Raw genomic sequence first — 25,200 nt, 5'->3', positions numbered from 1 at the left:
AAATGAGAAAAGAAATCGGATACGATAAACGGAAGGCTGGATAGTGTGATTTAATACCAGGAGACATAGTGTATATAAAAATATGAATAAAGGAAATAAATAAAAATAAAATAAATAAATCCAGAAACACACACGGTGGAAATCACGAAAGGAGGAGATATCACGGTAAGAAACGATGAAACCGGTCAAACTCGAAGAAGGGACGTTGTACATTTGAAAAGAGTTCAAGGGGAATGGAATGTCTGAAAAGAAATGAAGTTAACGACGAGGAAATCAATGTCGGAACTTAACCCAAGTGTAGCTGCATAAAACTTTAATTTCATTAATTATGTTTGATTCATGTAAAATCCATCACATTACATCCAAGTTACATTAATGAGTAATCAGAGAGATATAATCAATAAAAACAAATAAAACAAAAAAGGGATGTAGTGTATTGACTAAATAAAGTGTTGCTTGGTTGTCTCATGCGCCTACGTCACTTGTCAGACAGTCAGTCGTAATCTGACACCCGAACGGAGCGGTTGTGTGTAGGACGTTTGTACAAGTGTTGTGGTGTTGGTGAGCCGTAAAACACTCCAAGAAGCAGGACATTACAGCTGGTATTAAACTTTCCGTCACTCTCTTAAATCCCAAGGTTTAAGGCGTCTTTTTGCTGGTATTTAAACTTGATGCTTGTGGATCCGACATATAAAAGCTAATGATTGTTAATATTGACAGCCCTATTCGAGATAAGTGGGTGTCGGCTTTCAGTATCGTGTCGACAGCATTGTCAATGGATTAGAAACTAGTCAACACCGCCTTATAATGTGTTGTGCCTTCCTTCGAAATCTTGTTTCGAATTCATCTAAGCGTAAATCAGACAATGTTACAAGATGTTATTACACACGGCTGACATAAACGGAAATACGTCGTAAATCTTTGTATTTGAAGAAATTTATTTGTCCAAGAGATGAAGCTTACCACCATTGCTGATTACATATTACGCCTGGTAACTGCCATTAGTTCAATGAAATCAAATCAAAATCATTTATTCATATAGGTAACACAATGTACACTTATGATCGTCAGTAAAGAAATACATATTAAATGCTTCTAATTTTACATTAAATGCCAGTTCTCAAATCAAGGGAGAAGAACTGGCAATAAATTCTCCGCTCGTTTTAATTGCCAAAGTTTATGTTTTACACAAAGTTTGTATAGAGCTGCAACCATTACATCATTTTCCACTTGACATCTTGAGTAATAAATAATAATAAAAGCTGCGTTGCTCGATTTCCATCCACTATTTTTACCTATGTCTGATTCTACATTGATTTTTATTTTTAGTCAGGACAACTATTTTTCTGACTAAATGGAATTGGTAAACATATTCACTATAAAAACTATCGATATTCATCGTCCTTCTATATAAACAAAGATAAATTTCCACTTAAAGCGAAATTTGAAGCGCCATTTCGTGTGTATATTCAGGAATTCCTACAATATTGCGGTTGCGAATTGATAGACGCGCTCGAAGACGATTGATACACCCATTGTAGTCCCCGTTCCTACAAATTGTAGGGGACGACAATGAGATATGGAATGAAGGATACATAGCGTTTTATTTCATTTAAATTCCTTATATATAGATGTTGGTACGTACAATAGTATTTATTTTATATCAGTAATGAAACAAGTATGTTTAAATTGGCTCAACTTCTAGGAACAATAAAATAAAAAATATTAAGAAAATTGTGAGGTTTTATAGACGAGATTTTTTTTATTTTGCGCGTATTTGCTATCAGCCCCTAAGGCTATGCGCGAATCTGTGCTGTGGTGCTGTCATGTGGAGTGGCTTCCCATTGGAAGCATCTACTCATCTACTGCCTAGAACTGCTGTAGGTCTTCTAGCTCTAGAATAGTGTGACGTTTTAGTCGTCTCACATACTGTTCTATGGTGAGTTGTCGAGAGTTTGGATGACAGATTAACCGCTCTTTGTATTTAGCTGCCAGTCTCCAGATTTCCTCTTGGAATGTTCTCATTGAGATGAGAAACTAACGATTTATAAGCATAAAACATTTTTTCGAAACCAAATTAAAAAATGTATTCTAATTTTCTATGGTAAGGTAGACATAACTATAGAGTAAGCATTTACTTTAAATAACTACTAGCCGTTTCGCGCCCGCTTTGCTGGACGAATTAAAATAAATTTTATGTTTCATTATTTTTATTTTTTTTTTTATATTTTTATTATTCTTCTTTTTAACTTCCCGCTAAGAAAATTGAAATATTTCGAAAATCGAGTTTTTAACAGATGTTGACGTTTTGCGGTTCTAGGAAGCCTCTTTTGTTTTTATTAGCGGGAAAAATTTTCATAAAAGTAAAACAGAAATAAAAAAATGAACGAACGTTGGAATTAAAAAATAAATAGCCATAAACCATCTAGGAAAAATTTCGCATCGAATGGTGGTAGTGGATTAAGCGTGAAAGAGCCTCAAACGAACACCATTTTCTTTTTATATATATATTATATAACTATTAATTGTAACTCAGAAGTATCCTGGTTATGAATTATATGTGTTTAATTAAAACGGACAATACAAATTTAGTAGTTTAGCTCTCTGCCTATGGGGACAAGATGGGTATTGTGTATAGGGCGCTGTGAATCGATCAGCTATTAGCTGAGATGGATCGAGCTATTATATCCACGTCATACGTATATGTGAGGGTTAAGGCGACTTCTAAGAAATAAATATTTCTTTTCGATAATCATATAATATAGGGTTTTCGAAATCTTCAAAACTCTGTTCTCTAGAAATAGATATATAACACCCGTCAATTATTTTATATAGTGTGCATTGATAACTTTTCTTTCGTTGTTAGTACACAATATTTTTATTTGTAAACAAAATGATATTCCAAATAGGTTCTATTAACCTTGTCCCACTAACCTATTAAGATTCAATATGAACGCAGAATCAATGGGTTGCAAGTTATGAGAAACTGATACGGATTGATTTTGTTGCTAAACTGAAAGTCAGTAATAAGTATGAAGTTGTTGAAAGGAACCTGAAGTGTACTAAAATTATTAAAAACTTTTAAATACGATATGTTTCTCACATCTGGGCGGGAGCTCCCCAGTACCAGCTCCTACTTTACCTCGACGAAGAGCGATTCGAATCGTCAACGACCTTTCAGAGTAGTTTGATCCCTTGGCGTTGAGTAGAGATGTGGGGTCTGCATCTTTACTATGGGGAATATTCAGAAGATTTTTTGAATTAATATTAATTAGTACTTCCAGTTGAATTTCATCATCGGCTGTCGAGGTAGAATATGAAAATATGTTTTTTAAATGAATACACACATTTTAAAAAATATAATAAATGTATTTCCTTGTATTAAAAGACTATGATGAATGTATATAATCCTCCTGGGCTGTATTATAAAACACGGATTTGGTAATTGTTGGAACATTAGAAAAGTAAAATTTGAACAAATGTGTAATTGCCCTTGATATATGTTTTAAGTTCTGTGTGTAGTTAACTAAAATATCGCATATCGTAGTTAAATAAAATATATAATATTGGATATTCTCACTTACTATAGAGCATAAACGTGTTTACATCATTACGACTTCATGAAAGTTCAATCGCAACCAGACCTTTCATTTCGAAGTTTAGCATTAAGTTGTATAAGTCTTATTCAGATAGAATTGTATTGATAATTATACAAGTTTCTACGTCAATTCTACCGAGTTCGAATACAAATTGGACGTTTGGTAGCGAACCAAACGCTTTAGTTAACAGATCCCTGTAATTTTGTCAGTCATCCTTACTGGCGAAACGAGTGGGTGGGTTTAACGAGTTGCCTGCAATCAATTTGTAGGATACGGTGAATGTTGATACGTATTTCTGATGTTCACGTGATTTATGAATAGAACATGTGCTGAGATATTGAATGCTTACAATTTGAAGTTATAATATTAATAGATAGAAAAAGCCATAATCAAGATATAAATATTTAAGATATTGCAATTTCAATTTAAGTGTGAATAAAACGATAATTAATATACTAGCTGACCCGGCAAACGATGTTTTGTCATGTATAATATTGCTAGGACACCTTTTAGTAGTTCAATAAAAATAACTACAATAATAAAAAATAGGGGTTGATCGTAGAGGGGTGAAAATTAGGGGTTGTATGTATTTTGTATGCTATAATACAAAAAAGAAATTTCTAAAAATTTTTTTTTTTTTTGGGGTGGACACCGCATATCATTTAGGGGTTTGAAAGATAGATAGTAGCTGATTCTCAGACTTACTAGATATGCATAAAAAAATTCATAAAAATCGGTCGAGTCGTTTCGGCGGAGTATGGGAACGAACATTGTTACGCGAGAATTTTATGTATTAGATGATATTTCATAGGTTGATCATCGATTGACGATTTATCTTAAAATTAGGTTAACACATATATGCACTCAACAACAACATCCTCCACACATGATTTATTCCTATATTTAGAAAGCAGAGTTTTATTACGGAGAAATGAACGCTATCGCACTGGTATGTATTGCTTGATGATGTACTGTCATTTTGATTTGCCTATGAGCAGTTAATATTTATTTTACCTACCTACTACTTTATCTACTGTCAGTTTGATTGATAGCAAACTGACAGTAGGTATGCTTTTTGAAATAACATTGTTCTGCCAGCCTATCACTTCGCTTTTTAATACATAGATGTCACTACAGCTTGACTATTAACATTACAGTACACAAGAAAATAGAGGTTTACCACGACCCAAATGATTGCATCTAATTTATTAGCTAATGATATAATTTACTCTGAAATGTCTGTGGTAAATTGCTTTTTTCCTCGAGTACAGTTTATTATAAGCATTATTAATATTGTATTAAGTAATATTCTTCCATGCACATATGAAACTAAAGACAAACACACTCTTAAAAAGGTCTCGTTTGAGGACATTAATGGAGCGTATAACAGAAACAGAAGAGAAAGCAAGCAGACAGACATGCAGAGATACACAGACACAAAAAATTGTCTCAGAAAACACAGATGACGACAAATGGATATACAATTTTACATTTGTTATATTTTATTTGTATTTTTGTAGCTTTCGTGGAATTGGCATGCACCGTTAACGCTATGCGAGGTGACAGAGATAGTATTGGGTATATCGAATGACAAAAGGCTGATATAAGAGTGTGTTCGTCTTTTATATGTGCAGGGAAGGCACGCGGTCCGCGCGGATGTCGCGACGATACGGACTCGGTCGGACAGCGGTAAGTCTACAGTTTGTTGAAAATGTTAAAGATGGTGCTAGACTTACTAACTGAATGACGCGCTTCTATTCGGATAGATTTTAGTGCATACATGATATAGAAGTTTTCGTTCTGAGTAAAAATTCAATATGAAGGTTAGATTAAATGATATCCCCAAGCTCATTTGCAAAGCAAAGTGTGTCAATCAAGAAACTTTGGACACATCTGCTTTTGACCGAATTTAAAGTATTTTTCATTATACTTTGTGGCTGTCGAACCCATAGTATGTTCGTGATTTTTTGCTAAGCATGGCAGTATTAGAACGACTTTATTATAAGCCACTTATTTTGATTTAATTTCGGTAAATTAGAAGAAGTTTAAGCTATAACTAAATTAGTTAAATTTCCCACGACCACAGCGGACTAACCGAAATAGCATAGATAATTTATACAATACAAAGTAGCTTTTATTCAAATTCATTTTCTTTTTTTCAGTGTCGGATGAGGGACAACCACAACAGCGCAGCGCGCCTCTGTTGCAGTCACCACAATACACTGGCGGCAGACCACAACCCTACAGTAAGTAACCTTAATTAAAAAAAATACAAGCATGCATTGATTTCAAACGAGACCAACTTTGTTGTTTAGATTAATGATACAAAATTTGCTTATTAAGTTATTTTACTTAGGATTGATTATTTTAAATTAAATGTTTTACACGTGTTTATGGAAGTATTATTAAGAGAAGAAGTATTTCTCTATATATTTTTTTTAAGTTTATCTAAAAACGAAACGAATATAATCAGAGGTTAATTTTCGTAAAAGCTTTCTGCTAAAATAGTCTTAATATTCAGTTGCACAAAATTAATACGCAGAAATAACATGCGCATAGTTTTGAATTATTATCAAAACAAAATTACTAACGTGGCATAGAGTAATCTCCAAAGCAAATACAGAGAATACAAGATGAAAACACGTTGAGATTTCATCTCGCATTCTGAATAGTGGCTTAAAATATACCGCGGAGTGATGTGAGGGCTTAAATGTGAATGGATTTAGGAATTTTAATTCGTGTACATGAGTAACTAACTATTAAAGTAACATGAACATCAAAAAGTTTATATTTCTAAAAAGTTTTAGTCTCAACGGCCAAACTTGCAATTACAATTTCACCTTAATCTGCGGAATACTTCTGATTAATGCAGATGTACGACGTATACTATCCTAGTTTAAAAGATGAAATTCCAACTGACCAACTGAAAAAAAATCAAGTTCCTTTTCAGCTCTGTAAATAAACCAGTTAACACAAGCATATCTATATTGACAAGATAATGTAGATAATACTGTTTGCGTGTTGTGTTGAATAAGAAACATTTTACCTGTTAATTCAGTTAAATACCATAAACATGAGAAAATGAGCAATGAACCTGATAAAATTTAAGACGTAAAATAGATTATACTATTTTAGTTTTACCCTGACGATGATCAAGCAAAAGCTCGTACGTCTAAGTATATTTATTTGATAAATCTTACTGTTGGTTACTCGTAAAAAATGATATTTCTTACATGGGCTTACTCATAGGCACGTACCTAATTGTTGTAACTTGATACGGCACGAAATAAGGCAATGCGTGAAAGAAATTGCCGGGAGTGAAATTTACTGAAAAATTAGAAAGATAAAAGTTAAGTGAATTTAAGTGTCCCTTCGGAGAGAATAATTTACCCGACATGAATATTTCATACAAAGGTACGTGTACAATTTACAGGCAAAAATTTCGTCATGGTTTGGTAATTGTACTGTCGATTTCCATACACTATGGAAGAAAGTTTATGTAAGAAATATATTCTTTTATTGGAGCTGCGTAATATTTTGTATTTAAGTTTGAAGAATTTTTAAAACCTAATTCAACTTTATAGAATTACTTTTCAAAGGCAATCACTACTCCGTTCCCAGAATAGTTAAGGAATTTAATTCCAGCGTAATAGAATACGTCAGAAAAACAACGCTACCTCAAAACGAGTAGGAAAGTAGGTCGCTTCAGAAATACGATAATGCCATGCGACTCAATGCGTCCGTTCGGTGTGAAAGCTCGGTGTGAAATGATGCGAAAGCCGTATAACGCTTCGAGTGCTACCCACTTTAAATATTTCATTGAGCCAGGATTGACGCTACAGTATATAAAACTCATAGTAGACGTAAAACTTTGTAACTTAGCAAAGCAATATTGAAAGTACATAACGTGTAGAGATATGGAAACGTTCATTTGAAAACTTTGAATTTGAATAATATATATGAACTTATATGAATTATTTTATGATTTAACTTTGAGAATATGTAACATTTTGTGTGTATTAAACCGAGGTATAAAGAGCACTGGGCGACAATGCCACACTGCAAATCTTCTTAAATTTGCTCTGGCAACTTGTATGCTATATACTCTGTGGTAATGATTCAATTGAAAATGTACTGCGTGAGACCTAGTCTTCCATATAGCCTTTCCCGTCTCTCGAATTAATTTTTTTTTTTTACTTTTTGTTCACGGTCAACGAGGACAATTGGCCTAATTGGCTTGTGCCGGACCGACTCGTTATAGAAGGAAGCAAAAAATGGAAAAACCAATTTGATTTTTAATCCATACAGCTTTGTTTTTACCCTCGCTGTTGAAGATTCGTAATTTCGCTTCAGTTTCATGTCAAAATGTCGTGTTGCAGTTTACCAGGATGAATTTTTAATTTTCTTCCATTAGTATTTTGTAAACTACAGCTTCGTTTGTTAAATATATGATGACGGCGGTGTTGGTTCATTTGTGGTGTATATATTGTTGCCACTAAAGTTACACCTTTCGGATTCTGCGTTAGTCGGTTCGCTATTTCGTTCCGAACTATAGTTAAAAAATTAGTAAGTCTTAAGATTTATTGACTCCGGTTTCAAAGCTATTGAAGTCCTAACACGGTTCCAATACGTATAAAAGTTGTGTTAATATAGTGTTCAAGAACCAAAGTTCCGGGCCTTGTACCTACTTGCAGAACAATATTACTTAGTCGCATTCTTTTCAAAATGTTATTAAAAAGTACAAATAAAATATTTTGAATGCTAAAAACTGAAAATTACCACAGTAGCGCATTTAATCAGATTTTTAAACCAACAAATGCGAGTGCCAAGCATAATTTGCTTTGTATTCAAATGATAAATACGAAAAACGTTTAAAAAAGCTTTGCCGGGCTTTTCAACTAAATAAACACGAAAATGAAAAATTATCAAAAGCGTCCGAAAGCTATTCTAGTGTTGGCGTTCGTTTAAAGTTTGCGTGTTTTTTAGATTTCGTGTAACGTTTTTTGAAACGATTTGGGATAACAAGCGCGATTCGGCTGTTTTTTTAATTGTTTTAAAACGAGTTCACGAATTTAAGGTTTTAGCAAAATTAGCACAAAATGTTTTTATCTGTTATTATAGTATCTGTACCAGGTGCCCCTAGAGTCATTTACAAACCATTGGTTATCAGGGAAATAATGGAGTAATTATTAAAATGACAGCCATGTACACTAGAGATGTTATGGATATGATATTTCGGATCTGGATACGGATATGGATATAGGAATAAAATTATATCGGTTTCGGTTACGGTTATTGGATTGAAGTAAAATATAAACACAAATAGTGTGTAATAGTTTAGTTTTATATATAGGTATAATCCTCCTCAGTTTTATCTATTAAAATAAAAGTGCAATAAATTTAATAGCTTTACAAAAACATTTAGCTTTATACATTGCACATATGTATTAACTTATAATGTTTTCTTTTTAAGTATCTTTGTGAGTAATGAAATTATTAACAAAAACCAGTCGAAACATGTAGTTTTATCTAGATTTTAGACTCCGCCCTTATCCGAAACTATCCGAAAGTTGTGAAACGGATACGGTTACGGTTATGGATATATAATTATTTCGGATATCCGATTGTTTCGGTTACGGTTACGGAGTTCTATAACATCCCTGATGTACACGTAAGCCTGTAAGTATAATGCCTATGGCGAATGCACTGTTTTTATCCTGTTTAATCCCAAATATGGATCCGGGAAATAGGATTAAATTAACAAAATTAATTATTTAAAAAAGGAATCCATTTCTCACAAAAAGTATGCGAGAAAATTTTGATTAGATGGAATAAAAAAAATCTAATTTAAATTCAAAGTGTGAGAACGTCTATCTAGATGTGTTTGCATACGAAAGCGTTCTGTGGTCTTAAGTGGATCACGTTGAAAACTAATTTTCATACGTTATACGATTCAGTTTTCATTGCTCGTGTGATTTAAGTGGTTTTTAGTTTTCTCATTTTCTGTAAAGTAGTTTTAAGTTTTCTTGAGAAAATTGCCAAGGAGCTCTGTATTTTGATTGTATTTTGTTATAGTAAATACAGTACTAATAATATCCCAGATAAAGATCCCTGGTTTTAGGTCCTGGTCTCAATTGAATATTTTTTTTATTTTTAAGCAAAGGCTATACGTCGTTTTTAGGTGTAAGACGGCCATCATGTGCACCTTTCGTACACCTTAAACATGCATATTTTTATGTACGCAAGTTGCTCAACGGACCGATTATGAGTCTAAGTGCGGAAACCATGTGCGCAAGAAAAGTTTATGGGATGACAGATGGTGTTTGCATTTACGACCTTAGCAGTGATAGAAAGCCCTATCACTGCTAATAAAATTCTTAATTGAACCAAAATGTACCCATAATATATCTTACTAAAATAGTACTACTACATAAAAACTTAAATTTGTCTTAAAGAAACTTTGGTTATTAATCGTGTTATTGTTGTTACAGTGTTTCAGTAACAGTAGAATTCCTGAAAAATGATAACAAAATATTTAACTTATTAAAAAAACCGAATATTTCAACTATGGATTACTCACAGAGATTTAATACAACATATTATCAATCGCTTAGGGCCTAGTGGAAGCTTTTAAACAATTATCCAGTCCAAGGGTTGCTTCATTCACATTATAATTTATGTAAATAAAATTAAATAAAACACACTAACATATTATATGTTTTTTATTCCAATACAATGAACTTGACAACATTTAAAAGTTTTTCGAGTTTATTTATATTTATGGTTCAAACTTGGTAAAAAAAATGGTCAAATCTTTTCGCCGCTGTTATGCTAGAGGAATCAATTACTTTAGAATTTTTTTTTACGTCAGCTTTTAATCTGATAATTCTTTTAAAATTATATAATTTTAGACATTTGAAATAAATTACGATATAAAGTAATATAACAAAGAAATTAACTGTCGTTTGCGTTTAAGATATTTATGAATCAGGTTAATTGACCCAACCCTCTAGATACCTTATCATCCCACGTATCCGTCCTTTTAAGACGAACGCGTTTTGGCCAACACTCACTGATAACTGATATCCTGAGCAATTTGATAAACCAGCTAGGTCTGGATATCCATAGTTGCTCTCACACTTTGAATATTCGTTTAGTTTTTATAATTTACGAATCGATGTAGGTTTTGTCACATTATCTTCTATTTTATTTTTCTATATGAACAAATGTATCTGTGTACCGAGCGTTGGTAAGCTTTTTTAATAAAATAAAATAAACAGCGTAAATTGATAACCCTACGTGAAATGCACTTTATCCCTTGCGTACACTGTATCTGTGGCTAAACCTATTATTCGATCGACAGTGCTGTAATGTACTTTATTATATACGTTATTTAATAACGTTAAGTGATTAATTTCATTAAATATATAATTACTTTTCATTATGTTTATTTATTAATATAAATTTTGGCACATAACAACAAGTACTAGTGAACGATCTTCGATATAATAATAGCGAAAAAGGTTGTATACAGATAAATGAAAATACTTAAAATTTGTTAACAATTATGGAAGTGACGAAGTATGAAGGTATAAGTTGACAGGGAACAGAACATATGAATCTTTGTGAAATGTAAATCAAGAAAAACAAGTAAACAGTTTTGATGATACCGCATGACAGATGCAAGTACCGTCAACCATGCGCCTGCGACGCGAGCCTGCAGTGAAGACTCTTGCAGTCAGCACAGTCAGCACAGTGATGCACAGAACGGTTTGTATACAGCCTCCAGACAAAAGCCTTTTCCGCGGCGTGATTATAAATTTCGACTCACTTGACAATAGTTGCCCAGTGATGCGAATAATTAACATGATTGTAGTGACTAGAAGTTACTACGTTTCAACCTATATGAAAAGCTTATATATATCACGCTAAGTCTACAAGGATCTTGTCTAAGAGGCAATATTGTTTGTGTCTAACCTAACGCTAGGATTGCCACGAAATCATCATGTTGTTTAAAATAGAGAAACATTTCGAAACTCTCTTGGCAACCCTATAACATGTATTAAGTAAAAACTGTGTTAGTATCTAGATTATAATCGTGGCATGTATGTATGAGTTTAATACAGAAAATCAATAGATAAATACCCTTGGTCGGATTATGAACAATTAAATTAATAAAAATGTGGTGTGACCGCTGCTTGACTGTATATGTACTGCAGTCAGTATTCTTTACTGGACGATATATATTAGTTTTAATTGTTTTTCTGTATTAATTATACAAGTTGTTGTAATATGTTAAACTGCTAAAACTGTCTACGCACTCAAGTAAATCATAGTGTGTCATTTGCTAACTTATTAAAAACATGTATTCCTTACAATTAAACTCATTCATTTATATAAGGGTAATCATAATGTTCTTTTCGTCTTTAAAACCACTTTTACTAGAAGGAAAAAGTGGTTTTTGAATAGGTTTCGAATTACAATACTGAGCTACTATTGACCGATATGATTAATTCGCAATTTCATTAATAGAATCCGATAATAACTCCTAAATATCTCTTACACTTTATATAAACGTTGATGAGAGCCATAGGCTTTATACTCCGTAAAATTTACTAGGAAATATTATGATTACCCCAATTGTAATATGCCATAATATTGTACTTCTTTCATATACTTTTAATACGTATTTCACAATATCTAAGCAAGTTACATTTTTATACCAAACGTAAACAGTCAATTCAATACTAAATTCCAATCTCAGACTTATTCAACACATATTGGACATTGTGAAACATTTGTTGAACACGGGTTCTATATCAAAATGCCATTCGTTTTTAGCTACGACTCGTAGATTTTTCTATACAACGGCTGTCAAATGGTATTTATATAGAAAAATGTACTCGTAATAATTACGATTGATATTTTTATATGACATAGGTGTTAAACAGACTCATATCATTTATTTAATATGAATTTAAGGAACATTAAAATTATTGAGTATCAAAAAATACATAGATAAAAATGTCACCGCATAGCTCGTTATCTAGAACCAATCGACATGAGCCGCTCTTGGGATTGAACGGCTTAGAAAATGGGCCTGTACTAATTGCTGACATACTAAACATATTGTAATACATACACAATAAATATATACATAACACAAAAGACTTTCATTTACAACCCTTCTTTTTCTGCATGCTTAGAGGTAAATCTTGTTTTAAAAAGAGTAAATGCTAGTTATAAGTATATATGTTGTTATTAGTATTAATTATACAGCTATAACTTTCGGGGAATATTTTTTTCCATATTGTATATTATTTTGACAATGTACAAGCTACACATGCTAATATATATTAAGCTGATTATGTGATATATAGTAAATTCTGAGCGATATTTGTACATCAATTGTATGTCAAAAACAAAACGGGAGTGATAGCTCGCATCTCACCCCTACTTCTCGTATTTTTGTACCTTATAGCATCAGAGTAACGACGGTATTTGGAGTCGGTAATTAAAACATTAAAATTAATTTAATTAATTTACTAGATAATTAAATGTCTTCAAATAGTCCTATGAACTAAACCAGCCAACGAGAAGCTTGATTTTCTTTTCTTAGCTAATCGAGCATTTAAGTTGGAAAAAGGCCCATTTCTGTGAAATAAATATCAATCCTTAACTTTTACAATATATTTATTTAAAAATCAATCTCATTTAAAAATATATCTAACGTGAAGTATTTTTGGTGATTTAATCGAAATACTGGCCCAATTCAATTTCCGAACACTTAACGTTAACAGCAAGTAATTAAACTAAATTAAAATTAATTCATAGGCAGATTCATATTCATTAATTAATGACAGAAGTTTAATTTTTTGTAGTATACAAGTTTTTATAAAAGTTATCAGCACTGGTTGCGCTCAGTAATTAGTTTTTCATTTAACTCCTTAATAATAAAAAGTAAAAAGCTATAAATCAAGTGAAAACTACTTTTTGAAATTTTTGAACGTAAATCAAGTTTCTTGTAAGCTCCAATTTTTACTCCGCTACGAAAATTCACGAGTGGTTTTAATTGTTTTAGTATTCCGTTGCCTATATTTCAGTCCAAAAAAATTGATGTATTGTAGATGGAATATTTATTTGTCCATGTTTATTTTCTAATTACATAATAATCACTATTAAAGTATGATTTCTAAATTGTAACAATCTTATAGAACAGACTTTCATTAAAGCTTTTTGACTAATTTTGATAAACGGTTTTTACTTGTTCGTACCTAAATAGGTACTTACATATCGTCAACAACAACACAATATGTTTCCTTATGAATCACAACGCTTTCTAATATAATCTAAGTCTAAAAGTAAAACCATAAAATTTTGAAAATATTTTATAATAAAATTTTATGTATAACTAGCTGACCCGGCTAACTTCGTTCCGCCTTAATAATAATATCGTTGTTACTTTAGTTCAACTTATTCTAGGATTTCATTAAGGTGATAACTTTTTTTGCAAATAGAGAAATGTTTTATTGCTTGCCATTGCAAAAGAAGAATGGCAGTATTACACATTAGGGCTCTTCTCTCTATCGCCAATATTGCGATACTGCATGTTAAAGCACTTTCTGCTTTACAACATTTTTTGATGAGGTAACACATGTTTTCGATCAAGATCAAAGCCTGGTTATGCAACTCCTCATTTACTTCAAGTTCGGAATTTCTTGAAGTGACACGAATTCGACGTAAAATGATGCGTAGTTTTGTCAACAAATGTCACCACATGCCGTGTGCATTCGTAAAATTAATTAATTTTTTTTTTGTTATTCGATAACTTATCCGATATTTTATTACTTATTCTGCTATTCGGAGTGGAGAAAAATCCATCAAAAAAGATATAACTAACATCGGTCCAGCCGATCTCGAGTTATAAGTGTTGTAACAAACACGACTTTCTTTTATATATATAGATATATTATCTAAAGATACTTAATCATACGGCTTTATTATAGAACGCTACAAGTTAGTTCGGTCGTAACCATGGTAACCATTAATTTTGTATGAAAATAACGTAAACATGGAACTAACTTTTATCCACGTTTTATAATAACGCTGATTGTATCTTGATGTTTTAGAATTTCTAACATGTTTCCATTAATACGAATTACACTTCAACATTGACAACATCTTATTTTGTCTGTTATCTTTCTCATTGTGTCAATTATCTACAGATATGGACTTTGGCAGTGGCGGTCCACCGCCGGGTATGATGAAGGATAGACATGGACCACCGCCCCCTCATCATCCGGTAAGAGTTCATTTAAATGTAAAATAAGAATTAAATTACGATTTGTGTACTGAAAACTCTGAGGCGTTACCTCGCTCTGAGGCGTTCCATTTAAGGCTTGAAGTGCAAGCGAGAGCGCGAAGCCACAGAGAGGCACAATCGGACTCCGCGCTCTTCAGCGTTCGACATCTGTCTCTCTACTACTTGAGTGAGCGATTCGTGACGTCGTCACGTTCAACTATCGTCAGTAAACCGACTTTACAGACAACCGATTTTTTTCTTGTATAGTAACCAATACAAACAAAATTTTGGTAATGCAGTGTGTTGTAGCTGTCGGTTGTGAGATAAAATTACTTAATTGAATTTTTAATTTCAGCGTGACGGTCGCGGTCCCTATGGCCCCGAAGGCTATGGCGGAGAAGGTTTCGTTCCACCTCCACCAATGCATCATCCAATGCCACCACAAAATCAGGTATTACAAAATAATCTTTCGTGAGCTTCTTGTGATTGATTAATACAAAAAGGCCCCTACCAATATTCGCCGCTTTAAAACGAAGCATTTTCTACCTCTGTAGAACAAAAGCTTTACAAACTTCTGAACAAATTAGAAACGTTCTAAAAAAAGGCAAATAAATAATAGCCCCAGCACGTTCCATAGTTTTTTTTTTATGGCTCTGGCACGATTTGTGCATTAGCCAGCGTCAAGTATAGGATTTTTTTATAATTCGTGCTTGTCTTTAGAAATTCGACCGTGTCCTCCATGTACTGTTTAGGCACTCGCCCGGTACCGCACAACCCTCCCAAAGGCCGAGAACAAATTGAAATTAAATTAAAACTTGCCCTCGAACCGGGAATCGAACCCGGTACCCCTCACCTAGCTTAATAAGACCGCTAGGCTATGAGGCCCCCCGTTCTATAGTTTTAGTTTGTTAAAAATATTATGGCAGCAGACAGAAATATGATTTCAATTTTAAGGGACACTATAAGCTTTCCGTTTTGACGTTATAACTGATTTTGAACTTTTGCAGGGTGGTCCGCCACAACAAGGCGGCGTGATGATGGTGTATGGACTGGATCCGACTACAGCCAACGCAGACAGATTGTTTAATCTATGCTGCCTCTATGGAAATGTTGTTAGGGTAAGTTTAAAACATATATTTTTTAATCCATTACTGAACCACCAATTAAGTCAAATACATAACAAAACAGATGCTCATAAATATATATTCTTATCTTTTTATATTGAGTGTCTGTGAACTATAGTATAGATCTTTAAATATTCTAATTTGAATTTTTTATAAACATTTCTTGCCGCCGCGCCTGTGCAGATTTTTTTTTTGACGTGACAACGTCTTATAATTCGATGAAGCCGGCTGAAAAAACATGACTCATGCGGCGTTAGCTCGCTCTGAGGCGTTCCATTTAAGGCTTGAAGTGCAAGCGAGAGCGCGAAGCGACAGAGAGGCACAATCGGACTCCGCGCTCTTCAGCGTTCGACATCTGTCTCTCTCCTACTTGAGTGAGCGATTCGTGACGTTGTCACGTTCAACTATCGTCAGTTAACCGACTTTACAGACAACCTATTTTTATAGAACTGGGGGCAAACGGGCAGGAGGCTCACCTGATGTTAAGTGATACCGCCGCCCATAGACACTCCGGCCGGCCTTTTAAGAATTGGTAGCAATGAAAAGGAATGGAAAGCAAAGTGTAACGTAACGAACAGTGGTAAAATGGAGTAAGGGTTGTTGCACCCATACCCAACTTTGCCACAGTTCGTTATAGGACGGGGGTGTGTGACTACTAGGCCTTTTCGCCGCGTCCATCCTTCCAACCAAGAGGGTAACTCTTACATGGTCCGGCGCATATAGGCCCAGAGCTACATATGAGTACGGGCGATTCAAAAGTCTCTATCTAATCATGTGGGTCATGACATGTAGCCTTCTACTACACCGTGGAACAACAGGTCGCTGTCTTGGGCATATTTAGCCCTACTATGCTAACTTCTACTTGTATTAACCTAACTAGCCGTTTTAATCTTCAGATAAAGTTCTTGAAGACAAAGGAGGGTACGGCAATGGTTCAAATGGGTGATCCCGTCTCTGTGGAACGATGTGTGCAGAACCTCAATAATGTTACAGTTGGAGATTACACGCTAACACTCGCGTAAGTCAAACATTAAATATTGACCAGATATTTGATTGAAATTAAATTAATTATTTAAATTTTATACATAAATGGATTGAGACAATTATATCCGCGTAACTTTCAGTCGAATTTCTACGTTCTAAGGAGGTGATGGATTTTATAAAATGTTCCTCTTAATTTTTAAGGTTCAAACATTAAGCGATATAAAAACATTGTGGACATAATATACAAAATAATTCCAGGTTCTCAAAGCAAGCATATTTATCCGAGGTGATGAACCCCTACCCACTGCACGACAAATCTCCATCATTCAAAGATTACGTGAGCAACAAAAACAATCGATTCCTCACACCGGCTTCCATACACAAGAATCGGATACAGCCGCCTTCTAAGGTAAGGACAAATATTATTATTACTCTAGTCACTAAGAAAACAGCTGAATACTTAATACGTGCATGACTGAGACCACGCGGTCTTACACATTTACTATTTAATTGTTTGTCTATACTAATTCACCAATATATCAGTGAAGATGACTCATATGGGAAATAAGTATTAGGCAGATTCTTCTAGGTGATTGTAAAGTTTATTCATTACTAGCTACGCTCTGTGGCTTTACCTGCATTAATTTCACATAAGCGGGCCATAGACGGACCGCATGTTGCAGTCAAGACCGACTGCAATATGCGGTCGCCGCACGGCGATCTGCAGTTTCCATACTAAATTCATATCCGCAATACACGGACCGCTCGAACAGTTCCTGAGCAAACCGCATATTGCAGTTGGTCTTGACTGCAACATGCGGTCCGTCTATGGCCCGCTTAAGTGGTAGGACCAGAAGATACACTAAATAAATTATATAAAGTTGTCGAAAGTCGCGAGTTTTAATTACCTATCCTATCGCCAAACTCCAAAAAAGTACATTGTTTCTTTCCATTTTTCGTCATCGTTTCTTGAAGTAGGGCGAATGGAAAAAATATATGGTGGAGTTGAGTAGTTTATGTATCCATTTTGAAAGATCGATACACGATTTAAATAACTTCGCTCGATAGAAAAAAAATCCAAACATAGCCAATTTTTAACACTTTGAATTAATTTTATGACAAAATGTATATAGAACATAATTTTGAAATTCACACGATATATTTAATCGCAAGCCAAGTAATCCATTTCAGAAGAAAAAAAATGATAAAACTAAATTAATTTATTGTTTTACATAACTAATTGTTATTACGGGCCGACGCGACGCGCCTCTCTGCGCACCGCAGTCCACCCCGAGACACTGACACAGCAATTCGTGCTGGGATAGGACCTTAAGTAAATAGGTTTAATCTTTTGATTTGTTTATACTGATAATATATAATGAATTCCAGGTGGTGCATTTCTTCAACACTCCCCCAGATGTGTCGGAAGAACAGCTGCTAGCAGTATTCACAGACTACGGAGTCACTTCTCCACACACTATCTCAAAGTTCCCGCTTAAGAGCGAAAGGTAACTTATCTTCAAAAAACTGATTATATTTCTCTAGGCCAAAGTGTATGAGAGAGAGAGAGAAAAAAAAGAGAATGAAATCCGAGAATTTAATGGGCCGTTCAAGTATTACGTAAGCAGCATTTACTGCAATTTACTTACGTCGTTATTATATTCCCTTATTAATTACATTTTCTCCGACATATACTTTTGCATATTAATAAATCGGCCTATCTCTTGAGTTCGTCTTTTATTGACGTAGTGATATAGTCTGAATAAAAATTAATTTTCATGCAGTCTATCTTCCCTTAAACCTATGAGATCTTGCTCTTTGTAAAAATACGAGGCTTCTACATAATTTAAATATGATAATAAATGAGTAATCGTTTTCAGGTCATCATCAGGACTGATGGAGTTTCAGAACATATCGCAGTCAGTGATGGCCATCATGGCTTGTAACCACGCTACCATCAACCACCCAGGTATCGTCCTTTGATTATTATAGTTGTGTATAATTCTCGTTGATTTAAAAAATCAAAAAGAAGTTGAAAGCCGTTTATTGCTTTTCGTTTGTCTCGCTAAAACTCGGGAATGGCATGACCGATTTGGCTGATTATGATCTTGAAATATTTATAGAAATTCAGGGAAGATTTATATTCAGGGAAAAATAAATAATAAGTAAAGAAAAATAACTAAAAACGTCAATTGAATTTTCCAATAAAAACTGTTCATGTTCCGTTGACTGGGTCATCTAGTAAGAAATAATTAAGTTATTTTGGAAAAGGACCTAATATTTTATAACAGCGTTAGATTCTATTTCCGTCATGTGCCACATTATTGATAGTTTTATACGTTAATAAGCTATAGCGTACGTATTTGACGTACGTAAATCATACTTATCGCTAAGACTAATACAACCATCAACAATTTCAGGTGCGAAATTCCCGTTCGTTATGAAACTGTGTTTCTCGTCGTCGCGACAGATCGGCCAGGGCAAAGGTCAGAACCAGAATAAGAACCACAACCTGAAACAGGAGGAGAGCCAGAGACAAGGCCAGAATAATGGAATCGAACACGATTACTAGTAAGGCCCATTTCATTAGTATATAGACTCGGGGCGATTAAAAGACATATTTGAACGGACCAAAGCCGAGTGAACGCCAAAGATTGATGTTACCGTGTACTTTGTATGGGATTTTTATTGCAAATTTGTGTTGCCATTTAGTGTGAGTTATCAGTCTGTATATGGCAACATTTTTAAACTGATTCATTCTGGTATTTCTGCATTTTGCTAAATAGTTAGGTTGTCATATATAGTGAGATTGTTTTGGAGAGGACTTTGAGGTTTTTGATGCCAGCATCAAGATTTAAATAACCGAAATTGCTATTAAAAATCTCATCAAGTATAGCTATTTTAATATCGTTGTATAAATGTTCGTAAATTGTAAAATAATTAGATGAATTTGTGCACAATTTTAAATTATAATAAGATTCTATCGTTGTTATTTTTTTTGAAGGTATCGCTAAAATTAGAGGATGGCCTATATATAAAAACCCAAATCGATATTCTAAATACGCAATTTTTCCTACTGTTATTCGTTGGTGTTGCCATGTTTTATTTAAACAGACCTGTGGTGTGCAGTTTTGAAATTTTACTCTTGTCGAAAATTTTACGGACTTTTTAACCGAATGTTAAACATGTTTTATATTTAACAGTTTGTTGTAGGGACCATAGATGGTTTCGACATTTATACATTTGCTTGTCAATGTCAAAATATCTTAATACACTATAAAGTGAATGAAGCGAGCAAGCAAATATATAAACGATTTAACCTATTTTCTATAACATTATATTTATTTTAATAACGAATATATAATGTTATATATTCTTATATGAAATGTATACAGACTTCTAAATTTAAATATGTTTCCTATTTTGAATGTATGTATTGACACTAGAGCATTTGACCGTTGTTTTAAAATATTGCTTGTTATCCTTTTCATATTTTCTAAGCCAAATAAATTAGCCAAAGTTATAAGATAAAGATATCGAAAAGAAATTTATTAAAAAATATATTGTAAATATTATAGCTGTTCGTAAATGTTTTATTTTGCAGGTAGATGTAAATGTACAATCAAGTACTCGAGTGTCATGTAAAAATAGATTAACGCGGTGTAAATGTAATTGTAAGTACATATGTATTTATTTGAATATAATAAATCGCCCAAATTCTACTTTTATAGCTATGTCACCTTACCATCTATATGTTTATATGCTTCGTATATATCCGATAATTATAAATGTGATTTTTTTAAATTAAACTACCTTAAAGGGGCATAGACAAGAGAATGACATATCTTTGTGATTATATCCATAACTTTAAATGGATCGCGTCAATTGGTATCTATAGCTACGCTAAACCTAAGTAAATAATTTAAGTGTACAGTCGCGGACAAAATATCAAGTATTTTACGAAAGCATCGCTTTTAGGCTTTTAATAGATTTGTACTTACGCTACTTTTTGTAGTCTAATAAAAAATGTTATAGAAATGATATTTTGTGCGCGACAGTACGAGCTTTCCCCTCCTGTCAGATGTCAATTCGTAGATGGCATTGTGGGAATGTCATGTGCGTGCGAATATAGCTTTTTGGGCACCTACATATCAAGACGACAAATAAGTTTTAGATTTAATATAAAGTTTAAATTCATAGGTATTTCTACGATGTCTATTATCCAGAGTTTAGTGATTTGTTTCGTTATTTTATGTTTTACAGCTTCTTTCCTACATTTTTCTGTCTACATATATGTCGAAAAACATGTCATACTTCGTTATGCCTGCAGTCTAAATTAACTCAGTTTCTGTACAGCCCTTAAATGGCTTAAATAATTGTGTTGTTCTTCTATTATAATTTATATCTACAATGGATCATATTTTGCCAAGCATTCTACTTCAGCCATGAATACCTGGAGGCAAAATCTTATTACAAAAGTATTTGTGAAGAGCTTAGTGATTGTACATGTTATGATAATGTTTTTCGACATTGATCTCTAGTAAATAATACATGCATACTGACATAACCGTATTTGCTTCTAGTTAAATGGCGACGTGGCGGCACACAAACACACATATCAAGGCGGACGGCTACACACACACACACAGCCACATCACTACGAGTGCGGGGGTCAAGGGGGAAAAGGGGGTTGCCAGTGTTCAATATTATAATACACTTGAAGTTTTACCAAACTTTTAAGATATAAAACCTCGTTTTACTATCTGGGATCTTAAATATTATATTTTTACCCACACGAGGGAAAATATTTTACAGTGGCAACATTATTATTCCTTAACTTGTGATTTAGATCACTGATATAAAGACATTAACATTTAGTTAATTATAGACACAATAACAAAACCTTTTTCATGTTAACACATATTCTACATTTCCATGGTTTTTTTTTCTTTCTTTTTTACCGGGGTGGTTTCATGCATTCGCATTTTATTTTGTATAAGTAGCGGTTTAGGTGTTGTAAGCATTATTCCCTTATATTTGAAGTATATTAGCTTTTAGTTTTGTCTGCGATCCGCCATTTTCGATAATAATGGCGGTGATTTTTCCGTTTCTAGTGACTGTATTAGATATAGTTCATTTTTATTTGATTCGTAGATATTTTGTTACATTATTTCTCCGTGTTAAAATATGTATGTGCGTATTTTTTATGATTCTGGTTGTTCATGATTGACAGTTGTGAATTGTACAAGAAATATAATATATCGTTTATAAGGTAGAGAAAATTGACTTTTATTTCGAGCTTGGAGTGAGCATGTTTTCGTTTGCATTACTTTCGTTGATTAAAATTATGAACCAAGTCTAAATGTAAGTTTTAGCACTTTTAGGCTAATAGTAAGTGTCATTGCGATGTCAATTATATATAATTAGAAACGAAACAGATTTTCTATAAAGGCCTAGCGTTTGGCCAGTGGGGCGAAATGAATTTCTTTTATTAAATCGTCTATTTATTTTATCCGCTGGTCAAGAATATCATACCGTCTTTCTTTCTATGTATAAGATTAGAACATATGGTGTGAGATGTGGTAGCGCGCTATACAACTGTTTATGGCATATATTTTCAATACTAACATGTCGAGAACGTAGACGAAACCTGGTTTGATAGCGTAAACAGTGGTATAGTTGACCCAATAGTCCGATTAGCATTGTTATCAACTAAATAGATGCATATCTTTTTCTCTAGAAATATTTTCGAAATGAAATAAATGTCTTAGTATTAGTAATTGATGTCGTGAATAGCAATTTTGTGTTATGTAATAATTATAACTTCGTATTTGTTCAATTTCATTTAATTTGTTATTGATTTGAGTTATAGACAAGATAGTTAAATCAAGCTAATTAAACTTTCCGTTTTTAAACTTGTCTATAGTTCTAATAATAAATTCTAACCTTACTCTTGAAATTACTATAAAGATCAACGCCCTTATTGATAAAAACTAGTCTTGAACTAAATCTAAGTACTCGTTCTGTCTCTTTTGATCACAGCGAAAACACAATTGGAAAGAATGAGATACATATAAAGAAACGAGTGCTTTAGTAAAACATTATAATAAGGTTAAGTTTTTACAAATAAGGCTGTACTGTGTTATAAAATAGTGTAACACACACTCGATTTAATCAAAAGTAAGGCCAAATCCCGATAGTTGTTTACATAATTCACATTATTGTTACACGCACGAACCATGTCCGACTCAACAACAGCACTCTAGAAAACAAAATGATGTAACATTATTTCTAATTTTGTTCCCTTATTATTTAGCTTATCTTTTGGTATTAGGTCGTAGTTACATGTTTAACATTAAATACATGTCAACACAAATAATCTTTCATTTCACAACACCACAATCCTACTACGCATGATTGCGATGACTTACTGAACAGACGTTACTCAACAATTAGCAGATAATCAAGATATGGTCACAAAAATCACATAAAAATGTTGTCGAATTCAACCTTGTTTAATTGACTTGAGGTTTTATTTTCAATGGCAACATCGCATGTTTAACATGCATGCGAATGGACTTTGTATCCGGCTAATAAATTAAAAAAAAAAAAAAACATGCTTGAGAAGTCTCAAGGACCTCATGCGTTCCCATACTCCTCCGAAACGGCTCGACTGATTCTTACGAAACTTTTTATGCATATTCAGTAAGTCTGAGAATCGGAAAGTATTTCAAACCCCTAAGTGATAGGGGGTGTCCACCCCAAATGTTAATTTTTTTACTTTTTCAAATATTTTTTTTGGTTTTAATTTTTTATGATACAGAATACAAAATACATACAACCCCTAATTTTCACCCCCTACGATCAACCCCTATTTTGTATTATAGTAGATAGTTATTTTTATTGAACTAAAAAAATGTTTCCTAGAAATAATATATACGTACATGGCAAAACAACGTTTGCCGGCATAGTATAATATATTTCAAGAATCCAAAGAATAAAAACATATGAAATCTGATGTAAAATTATAATTAGTTAATTTTAGGCTTATAGGTTTTTACGCTTAATATTCAGACAATACTATCTACATACTGTGACATTAATTACATTCATAATTATATTCATATTACAAATAATAAAGTTTAGCACAAGCTGCAAAATGCCTACTTATTCAACACGTTTGGCCTACAATGCCTAGGAATGATAGATGACTGAGATTATTAAGATGTACATACGCGCGAGTATTGTTGAGAGACGTTTAATTTTATTGTAAATTTTAAGTAAAAAGAATATATTTAGAAAGCAGCACGAGACGCAAAATGTAAAATTGTATAGAAATAAAAGATGTTTTCAAATTACATTGTTTTTATTTTGTATCGGGGGTACATGCTACCGACAACTTAAGAAAATAGGTTATAAAGAACTAGCCCGTATCATCAGTACAGACCATAACTTTGGGTAAAAACGGTAAATGATATGGGTACGGATTGTTCGACAATTTGGCGTTCTTTAGTGCTCCTTTTCCGACCTAAAGGAAAGATCCTCGACCAGTCTTACCACTGACTGGGCAGCTTGAAGCACGAAGGTCGAAAAGTATATATATATGTATATGTTATCATTTGTTCCCTTAAATATCACTTAAAACTAAGGTAACCAACTATTTTTTGTTCTAAAAGAGTATCTACACTTTGCAAGTATTTCATAAGTGAAAAAAAAGAAGAAAAAATTATAAAAACTTTATTTTCTTTTAAATAAGTACCTACATATTTTTCTTCGGAGTGGATTTTTGAAGTGAAAACTTCTTTAGCGGCGTTGTACACTTTTATGGAATGGGTAAAAAATGTTTAACTCGCGTCAGGACAAATTCGTAAGACGGATGTTTTTTTAAAGGATTATGAACCTTCGTGTTATATAGTTACGGTTTTAATTCATTTGTCTCTTTCCTCAGATACATTGATGCATGTGGAATTGGACCTTAAGTCAAACCTCAATACATTAAGGTTTAATTTTGCGAAACGTCGAAAGCTTTATTATTAACGATTTGGTCAGACTGACGACGGATGGAGAGTAGACAGCTGGCGCGGCGTATTTAATGTAATATACATTGTCATGTTTGCGTACGGTAGCGCCATAAATAAATATTGTATTCTACCACATAAATGATAGTACTTTTATACTGATAATTAAAGCA

At 33.2% G+C, this 25,200-nt stretch overlaps 1 protein-coding gene across 3 annotated transcripts in view; it reads left to right on the top strand.

Annotated features, from left to right (window-relative positions):
• Positions 1-23,651, top strand: part of LOC125054971 (heterogeneous nuclear ribonucleoprotein L-like) — a 222,099-nt gene extending 198,448 nt beyond the window's left edge. The window contains exons 4-15 of one of the 3 annotated variants that reach the window (XM_047657108.1): positions 5,234-5,288; positions 5,762-5,845; positions 11,280-11,369; positions 14,825-14,901; positions 15,257-15,352; positions 15,909-16,019; positions 16,922-17,043; positions 17,268-17,418; positions 18,399-18,517; positions 18,890-18,978; positions 19,430-19,580; positions 21,593-23,651. In XM_047657108.1, coding sequence (XP_047513064.1) covers positions 5,234-5,288; positions 5,762-5,845; positions 11,280-11,369; positions 14,825-14,901; positions 15,257-15,352; positions 15,909-16,019; positions 16,922-17,043; positions 17,268-17,418; positions 18,399-18,517; positions 18,890-18,978; positions 19,430-19,580; positions 21,593-21,596 — 1,149 coding nt within the window. In that variant the 3' untranslated portion in view covers positions 21,597-23,651. The remainder of the gene's footprint in view (positions 1-5,233; positions 5,289-5,761; positions 5,846-11,279; positions 11,370-14,824; positions 14,902-15,256; positions 15,353-15,908; positions 16,020-16,921; positions 17,044-17,267; positions 17,419-18,398; positions 18,518-18,889; positions 18,979-19,429; positions 19,581-21,592) is intronic. The other 2 variants (XM_047657106.1, XM_047657107.1) reach the window with 2 other exon arrangements.
• The last annotated feature ends 1,549 nt before the right edge of the window (positions 23,652-25,200 follow it).

The sequence above is a fragment of the Pieris napi genome, chromosome 13 (assembly GCF_905475465.1).
Source record: "Pieris napi chromosome 13, ilPieNapi1.2, whole genome shotgun sequence".
NCBI classification, from domain to species: domain Eukaryota; kingdom Metazoa; phylum Arthropoda; class Insecta; order Lepidoptera; family Pieridae; genus Pieris; species Pieris napi.
This window is presented reverse-complemented; position numbering and strand designations above follow the sequence as displayed.